Here is a 9103-nt window from a genome sequence, read left to right on the forward strand (position 1 = left end):
ATATATATATATATATATATATATATATATAAACTAATGATCTGTTAAGCATTATATAATGTTTGTTAATGATTTATAAATGAAAGTTATTATAAAGTGTTACCAAATATTTTCAATGCAGTAATAAAATTCTAACTCCTACAGACGTGAAGCTGATGTCTGATGTGAGAAAAATAGAATTGGTTGTGTCATGGGGTGGTAAAAAGAGGCACAGAGTTTGCACAAACAAGGGATGAAAAAAATTATATATGCAGAGAGAGAGAGAGAGAGAGAAGGGGGATATATTTGTGAGATTGGGGTATTGAAATGCATGATGAGTGAGGCTGATTGTTCAGTTTGGGGAGTTAAATGAAGGAAGGTGAAGCACACAGTGGCTCATCTCCCAACCTTTTCCAATCTCAATCACTGATTAATGTTAAATAGGATCCTGTTAATGAATCTGTTTTTTATTATTATTCTGAGAAAGAGAGAGATAGCGAGAGAGTGAGAGCCATGCATGGAGAATCATGTGCACTTAAAAGATAGAGGGGAGGTTGCTGTCATTCACACTTGATTTACTTCAACCTTTGTGCCAAGCAAACCTTGGTGCACCTTTATCACAACAATATTCATTGCTACTTTAATTTTTCTTATTAAATTGACTGAAAAACATGCTGCTTGCCATCTACCTACATTTAAATGTATCTATATTTTTTATTAATGACTTTGTTTCAAGTAATAATTTGCATAATTGTTTAGATTAAAATATTCTGGTTTGCTGGAAAGCATAGTAATGAGCGCTGTATGACAATTGTTGCATTACCCAGAATTCCAGGCTGAATGACGGCATTTCACCATTGCACCATGCTTTTCTATTGGAATGAAAAGCACATTTTATGAGGTGGAAGACTTATTTAATTAGGCTCTCTAATAAGCTTTTCAACTGGCCAAGGAAGACCACTCAGCCCATCACACTAATTGGCTGCAGCAGCAGAACTATCGCAGAGCATGACAAAAAACCATCAATGATTAAAGTGCAAATTCCATGGATGGCAAATTAAGTCGTCTGTGTGAAAGAGGGGGACAGTAAATGTGTTTGTGTCCAGTTCAAATGATATGATTATCTTATCAAATTATTTATTTTTATGTTTATAGCACACCTCTCACCTGTACCACCTTATATTAATCTTTTTCTTTTACAAACTTTTTTTTCAATGAAGGATTACTGTATGTGATGCAGACATTTTGTCTGTTTTGAATGTGTAATTTGTTTATCCTTTACATTAATTTGAGATGTTCTACACTTCTTATTAAGAGGCTATTTTTAAGGCCTATAATTATCATAACAAATACTATGTTTTTATTTTTCCAGGTGGCAGCATCAGAAGTTCTGCCAGCAAGCATTTTCATACCAGTCCCTGGACCAGAGAAGGATACTCAAACCGCACCTCAGTCCATGGTCAACTCAAACTCTGATGACATTAAGAAGAAACAAACAGGTTAGAATGTTGTGCAATTGAGGAAACACATTTTAAACACATATGTATATGTTATCAGAATTTTAATGTGTGTTATTTTTCTGATTGCAGAGGTGGCAGATGTTGAGCCTGAAAAAGGAGTTTGTCTGGCGTCAGACACTGCTGAAGCTCGCAAGTCTCCTCTTGAGGAACAACAGCCTGCAAGAGATGATTCCACTGGTTTCCTCTGCTGGAAAAAGGGCTGTAACAAAGTCTTTAAATCCTCCAATGCCCTTCAGATGCACTTCAATGAGGTCCACAATAAAAGGCCCCAACTGCCTGTCTCTGATCGTCATGTCTACAAATATCGCTGCAACCAGTGTAGTTTGGCATTCAAGACAATAGAGAAACTTCAGCTGCATTCCCAATACCATGTAATCAGAGCAGCCACAATGTGTTGTTTATGCCAGCGTAGCTTCAGGACCCTACAGGCACTTAAGAAGCATCTGGAGACCAATCACCTGGAGTTGAGTGAAGCTGACATCCAACAGCTCTATGGAGGTTTACTGATGAATGGAGACCTAATGATTATGGGTGATCCCTCACTTGGAGAGGACCAGGGAGCTCTTATTGATGATGAGAAAGAGGGAGACGAAAGTGACCCAGAGGAAAAGCAAAGCCCAACTGGCAGTGACTCTGGATCTTTGCAAGAAGATTCTGGATCTGAACCCAAACGAGCCCTGCCATTTAGGAAAGGCCCCAACTTTACTATGGAGAAGTTTCTAGATCCATCCCGTCCTTTCAAGTGTACAGTCTGCAAAGAGTCATTTACCCAAAAGAATATTCTTCTTGTACACTACAACTCTGTGTCTCACTTGCACAAAGTCAAAAGAGCCCTACAGGAATCCACCACCGGTCAGCCAGAGACTACAAGCAGCCCTGATAATAAACCCTTCAAGTGCAGCACTTGCAATGTAGCATACAGCCAGAGCTCTACACTGGAGATTCACATGCGCTCTGTTCTTCATCAAACCAAGGCCAGGGCAGCAAAGCTTGAAGCAGCTGGCGGCACATCTAGTGCTGTTAGCAGCAGTGGCCCAAGCGGAAGCACTTCCAATAGCACTTCAACCCCAAGCCCTATTCCAGCCACTAACTCAACAACCAGCTCCAGCAACAGAAGCAGCTCTCCAGCTGGAGCTCAGACATCACAGAGCATCATGGGAGGTAATCATCTGTCAAGTCATTCTCACAATGTTGAGAATTTGGGTAACTCAGCCTGTCATCCCTCTCCTTCTGAGAATCATGAAGTGAAAAAGAAGAAATTTGCAGATATGCTATCTTTAAGGGGTCATCAGCAACAACTCCAGCAACAGCAGCAGCAGTTGGCCCAGGCTCAAGCGCAGGCACAGGCTCAACTCCAACAAGAGCTCCAGCAGGCTGCTCTCCTTCAGTCCCAGCTTTTTAACCCTCTTTTCCAGCACTTCCCTATGGCAACAGAAGCTCTTCTCTCTCTTCAGCAACAGCAGCTGCTCTTTCCGTTTTACATTCCTGGGGCAGAATTTCAACTGAATCCAGAAATGAACCTGAGTAGCTCTTCATTGAACTTGAGTGGATCTACTGCTTCACTATTGGAAGAACAGAAAAACTCTGCCCAGCAGGCACAGCAGAGCTGCTTACAACAACAGCTTATGCACCACCACCTTCAGCAACAGCACCAAGCTCATTCCCACTCCCAAGTATCAAGCCAAATGGCTTTACTTCAGCAGAGTGCTCTTTCTCACCCTGTAGACAAAAAGCCAAAGCGATCTCCTCACACTGAGAAAGAAAGGGAGCTGCCAAAGGATAAAGAAATTAGTGATAAAGCTGAGGATCTTGTTCCAAAAGATATGTCAGACAAGTCCAAAGAAAAGAAAGATGCTCCTCAAGCTGTTGTAAATGTGAACCATGACTCTGGATTTCCTCCTCCAAGGATTGCCTCAGATGCCCGAGGGAATGCCACCAAAGCCCTACTGGAGAATTTTGGCTTCGAGTTGGTAATTCAGTACAATGAGAACAAGCAAAAAGCACAAAGAAAGCCAATGGGATCTCTGTCAGGATGCAGTGGGCCAGCTGGTATCACCAGAATAGTTGATCCCATTGAAGGATTAGAGAAACTGGAGTGTGAGACTTGTGGTAAGCTCTTTTCCAACATATTGATTCTCAAGAGTCATCAGGAGCATATCCACCAGGCTTTCTTTCCATTCAGATTCCTAGAGAGATTTGCCAAAGAGTACAGAGAACAATATGACAAGCTGTACCCATTGAGACCTCAGACACCCGAAGCTGCTCCACCACCTCCACCCCCACCTCCGCCTCCCCAAAGGGTACCAACACCAAATATACCCGTTTCTGCTCCTACCCTGACACCACCAACTGCTCCAACCCCTCAGCCTCCAGTTCCACTGGCCCAAATTCCAATGCCAATGGATCTCCCTCTCTTCTCTCCCCTTATGATGCAGCCCATGTCACTCCAGTCATTACCTTCTCAGATTCCTGCCCAACTGCCTGCTGTGGAGCCCAGTCTGGCCACTGATCTGGCCCAGCTCTACCAACAGCAGCTTACCCCTGCCATGTTGCAGCAACAGAATAAGAGACCCCGCACCCGTATCACAGATGACCAGCTAAGGGTGCTCCGCCAATATTTCGATATCAACAACTCTCCCAATGAGGACCAAATTAAGGAAATGGCAGATAAATCAGGACTCCCCCAGAAAGTCATCAAGCACTGGTTCCGCAATACACTCTTTAAAGAGCGACAACGCAACAAAGACTCACCTTATAATTTTAACAACCCTCCAATTACAACCCTAGAAGATACCAAAATTGATTCAAAGCCACCCTCCCCTGAGCCTCAAAAACCAGAATCATTTGGAAATAAGAGGTCCTCAAGGACAAGGTTCACAGACTACCAGCTGAGGGTACTGCAGGATTTCTTTGATGCTAATGCTTATCCTAAAGATGATGAATTTGAGCAGTTATCCAATCTTCTGAGCCTTCCAACTCGAGTCATTGTTGTGTGGTTCCAAAATGCCAGACAGAAAGCCCGTAAAAATTATGAGAACCAGGGAGATGGGGGAAAAGAAGGTGACCGACGCGAGTTATCCAATGACCGATACATTCGTACTACCAACTTAAACTATCAGTGCAAGAAGTGCAGCCTGGTTTTCCAGCGCATATTTGACCTTATTAAACACCAAAAGAAGCTCTGTTACAAAGATGAGGAGGAAGACTGGCAGTATGACAGTCTAAATGAGGACTCTTTGGATCTCTCTCATGAATACTATACTCTATCTGGGTCATCAGGTCAAACACCAATGCCCTCATCTTCAAGCCTCTGCCCTCTTCCGCCTTCATCCACTGCATTCTCTCACATCACATCATCTGAAAAGGAGGAGCCTACACCGAGTAACACATCAAACTCTTTTGATGAAAAATCAAAACACTCTTCAGAAGCATCATTTGCCCAAAGAGAGCAGACATCTTTGAAACAGGAAACCATTCATCCATCTGAGTCTCCACAGCAGAGACCACAAAGAGAGGAAAAGACACATACAGTCACAAAGAATTCAAAGCGTTCTTCACCTTCCCTGTCCCAACAGCATAGTGGTTCCTCCATTTCACATACCAGTCAGACCTCCCAGAGTTCCCACATGGCCCTTAATCCACATTTAGCCTCTGCTTCACAGCAGCAGTTGGCCCAGCAAATGATCCAGTACCAGTGTGAGCAGTGCAAACTTGCCTTCCCTTCATTTGAACACTGGCAGGAACACCAGCAACTGCATTTCCTGAGTGTCCAAAATCAGTTCATTCATCCTCAGTTTTTGGATCGCCCAATGGACATGTCCTTCATGTTGTTTGATCCTAGCAATCCTCTGCTTGCTAGCCAGCTCCTTGCAGGAGCAATACCTCAAATGTCCAGCAACTCTGCCACCTCCCCATCAACACCTACATCCACTATGAATTCCCTGAAGAGGAAATTGGAGGAGAAGGCAGGAACTAGTCCAGGAGAAAGTGACAGCATGAATAGTGGAGAGGAGCCACAACGAGACAAGCGCCTCCGAACCACTATTACACCAGAGCAACTAGAGATTCTGTACCAGAAATATTTGCTTGACTCCAACCCTACTCGTAAAATGCTTGACCACATTGCTCATGAAGTGGGGCTTAAAAAACGAGTGGTACAGGTATGGTTCCAAAACACAAGAGCCAGAGAAAGAAAAGGTCAGTTTCGGGCTGTTGGGCCAGCTCAAGCCCACCGGCGCTGCCCGTTTTGTCGAGCCCTATTCAAAGCTAAAACTGCCCTCGAGGCCCATATTCGTTCACGCCACTGGCACGAGGCTAAACGTGCTGGTTACAACCTAGCACTTTCCGGTATGCTACCTGAACAGGAGGCCATGCAGTTGAAGATGGATCCTCTGGATATCTCCAGCTATGCTCATCTTGCCCATTCTAACAATGATGTGCAAAGTTCATCACTGTCACCTGTGAGCAAAAGCATGGACTTGTCTCCCAGGGCTCTTCTGAGCCCAACATCTATCAAGGTTGAGGGAGCAGAGGAGTTTGAAAGCCCAACCATTTCCTCAGTAAACACAAACTTTGATCAAAATAAACTTGATAATGATGATTGTTCTTCTGTGAATACAGCCATCACTGACACTACCACAGGTGATGAGGCAAATATTGACAATGATAGTGCTGATGCAAAGCACAGCCATAACAGTGGAGATTTTCTCTCCAAGTCTGGGGGCGCAGTCCCCTCCATTGAGAACGATGAACAGATGTCCTCAGGACTGGTGAGCCCTGCAACAAGCTTCTACACAAAAGACTTTGAAAATGAAAATATGATAGACTACAGTGAAACATCTAGCCTGGCTGACCCTTGTTCACCAAGTCCAGGAGCCTCTGGAAGCAGAAGCATTGATAGTGGAGACAGGCCTGGTCAAAAGCGCTTCCGAACACAGATGACTAATCTTCAGCTTAAGCTGCTCAAGTCCTGCTTCAATGATTATAGGACTCCAACCATGCTGGAGTGTGAGGTACTTGGCAATGACATTGGACTTCCAAAGAGAGTTGTTCAGGTCTGGTTTCAAAATGCTCGTGCTAAGGAAAAGAAAGCTAAGCTCAGCATGGCTAAGCACTTTGGTATCAACCAAACTTCTTACGAGGGACCTAAGACAGAATGCTCTCTGTGTGGTGTTAAATACAGTGCTCGTCTCTCAGTGCGAGACCACATATTTTCTCAGCAACACATCTACAAAGTAAAGGATACCATTGGAAGCCAGCTTGATAAAGAGAAAGAGTACTTTGATCCAGCGACGGTTCGTCAGCTGATGGCACAGCAGGAGATGGATCGTATCAAGAAAGCAAATGAGGTCCTGGGACTAGCACAACAACAAGCCATGCAGCAACAAGGGATGTTTGACACACCTGCCTTGCAAGCCTTGAACCTTCAGTCAGGTTACCCAAATCTACAGGGAATCCCCCCTGTTCTCCTGCCAGGTGTTGGTGGTCCCTCCATACCAGGCTTTAACTCATCCAACTCAGGTATGTCATCACATTACGTCTCTAGTATAAGTAAGACTTTTGAAATATGAAACGTATAACTATCTGCTAATTCTCAGATGTATATAGCAACAATCTTAATCATTTTGTGTTTCTCTGTGTCAATTTCCGCAGCTTTAACCCCTCCAAAACCTCCAAACCTCCTGAACATGCCTGGTGCCAGTGTACCCTCACCTAGTCTCCCCACATCTGGTTTACCCAACAAGACCCCTTCCTCCTCTTCATTGGCCTCACCCAGCCCAGCTCAGGCCAGCACATCTGTCGCCCACTCAAACCCTACCCCCACATCTACATCAAACTCTTTGATGACCCAGCCAGGCCTTCGTCAAGAAGCTCCCAAAGATCGTTATCCTGAGAGGGCCAGGGTGAAAGAGAAGCCCAAGGAGAAGGCTGAGAAGCCCCCCACACCATCCTCAGCTGGGGGTACTCCTGCTCCCTCCACTTCTGCTGCCAGTGCCAAGAAAGAAAAACCAGACACTGCTGTTCCGGCCACCTCGATGCCAACACCTGGCATGGAGTATGTGGTCGATACTGCCCAACTTCAAGCTCTACAAGCAGCTTTAGCTTCAGATCCAACAGCTCTGCTAACAAGTCAGTTCCTGCCCTACTTTATGCCTGGTTTCTCTCCGTATTATGCCCCTCAGATACCAGGTGCTCTTCAAGGTGGATATCTTCAGCCCATGTATGGCATGGAAAGTCTTTTCCCCTACAACCCAGCATTATCACAGGCCCTGATGGGGCTGTCACCAGGATCTCTGCTTCAACATTACCAGCAATATCAACAGAGCCTGCAGGAGGCACTTCAGCAGCAGCAGCAGCAGCTTCAGCAGATCCAGCAACCTAAAGCAAGCCAAACTTCACAAAACTCGGTGGACTGTAAGGACTCTGCCAAAGATCCAGTAAAAACAGAGGAGCTAAAGAGCACTCCCTCAGTTGAAGCCTCTTCCTCTTCCACTCACAACAACCTAGTCACTGAGCAGCATGAAGTGGATGGCAAAGGTGCAGACCCCCATCTTGACCAATATATCATCCCCAAAGTTCAGTATCGGCTGGCGTGCCGCAAGTGTCAAGCTGTCTTCAGCAAGGAGGAAGCGGCTATCAGCCACCTCAAGTCAATTTGTTTTTTTGGTCAGTCTGTGGCAAACCTGCAAGAGATGTTGCTTCGGGTCCCCAACAGTGGGAATGCAGCAGAGGGCGGCCTCTATGACTGCCTCGCCTGTAACACCACACTAGAAGGGGACAAAGCGCTCAGTCAACACCTGGATTCAGCCTTGCACAAACACAGAACAATCAAGAGATCCAGAAATGCCAAAGAGCACGCTACTAATTTATTACCTCACTCTTCAGCCTTCTTCCCCAATCCTAACACCGCATCTACCTCGCAGTCTGCCACTCACTCAAACAACACCCCATCCCCTCCGCCAACAACGTCAGCCACCACACCGTCCTCATCAGCGTCTGCATCTTCATGCACCTCCTCCTCCTTCACAGCCACTCCACTCAACACAACAGCTACAGGCAAATCATGGTCCCAGACCCCTTTCTCCAGAGCTTTAGCTGGGAAGCCCAATCCCCCTTCGTCTGCATTATCTTCTTTTCCTCCAGTTTCCTCTCCTTCAACGGTTACCTCAAGTTCATTGAGAACCTCAGGGGTCCAGACCTCGATACCAACAGACGACTTTTCCGACGAGTCTGACTCTGACAGCAGTCAGAAGTCAGCAGACAGGCTGGGCAGGCCAGCAGAGGAGCCACAACAGCCTGGCTGTCTCAAAGACAGCAGTAGTTGTAGTAGTAATCTCGCTAGTATAGGATCGGACTCCATCAGATTGTAAAAGCTTTCAGTGATGAACAATATTTAAAAAAAGAAAAAAGAAAAGAAAAAAAACAGAAGACAAAAGAAAAAAAAACAAAAAAGCAGCAATGTTTAAAATATGTTTAAAGTATACAACCCAATTTCAGAAAAAGATGTGTAAAGACTAACTGCAATTCCAAAGCTTGTAACCAAAAATTTAAATGTTAGTGGATTGTTTTCCCATATCAACAAACAGGTTTTAGTTTATTACAAC

General features: G+C 44.9%; 1 protein-coding gene across 4 annotated transcripts in view; it reads left to right on the top strand.

Moving 5' to 3' along the window:
* The window catches only part of LOC107715462 (zinc finger homeobox protein 3-like), a 349927-nt gene extending 340893 nt beyond the window's left edge, over positions 1-9034 (top strand). For all 4 annotated transcript variants that reach the window (XM_016521610.1, XM_016521608.1, XM_016521609.1 and 1 more), the window contains 3 exons: positions 1352-1478; positions 1569-7019; positions 7152-9034. In XM_016521610.1, the coding sequence (XP_016377096.1) occupies positions 1352-1478; positions 1569-7019; positions 7152-8869 (7296 nt within the window). In that variant the 3' untranslated portion in view covers positions 8870-9034. The remainder of the gene's footprint in view (positions 1-1351; positions 1479-1568; positions 7020-7151) is intronic.
* Positions 9035-9103: the final 69 nt, after the last annotated feature.

The sequence above is a fragment of the Sinocyclocheilus rhinocerous genome, unplaced genomic scaffold, assembly GCF_001515625.1.
Source record: "Sinocyclocheilus rhinocerous isolate Xijiao unplaced genomic scaffold, SAMN03320098_v1.1 scaffold539, whole genome shotgun sequence".
In the NCBI taxonomy this organism is placed as follows: Eukaryota; Metazoa; Chordata; class Actinopteri; order Cypriniformes; family Cyprinidae; genus Sinocyclocheilus; species Sinocyclocheilus rhinocerous.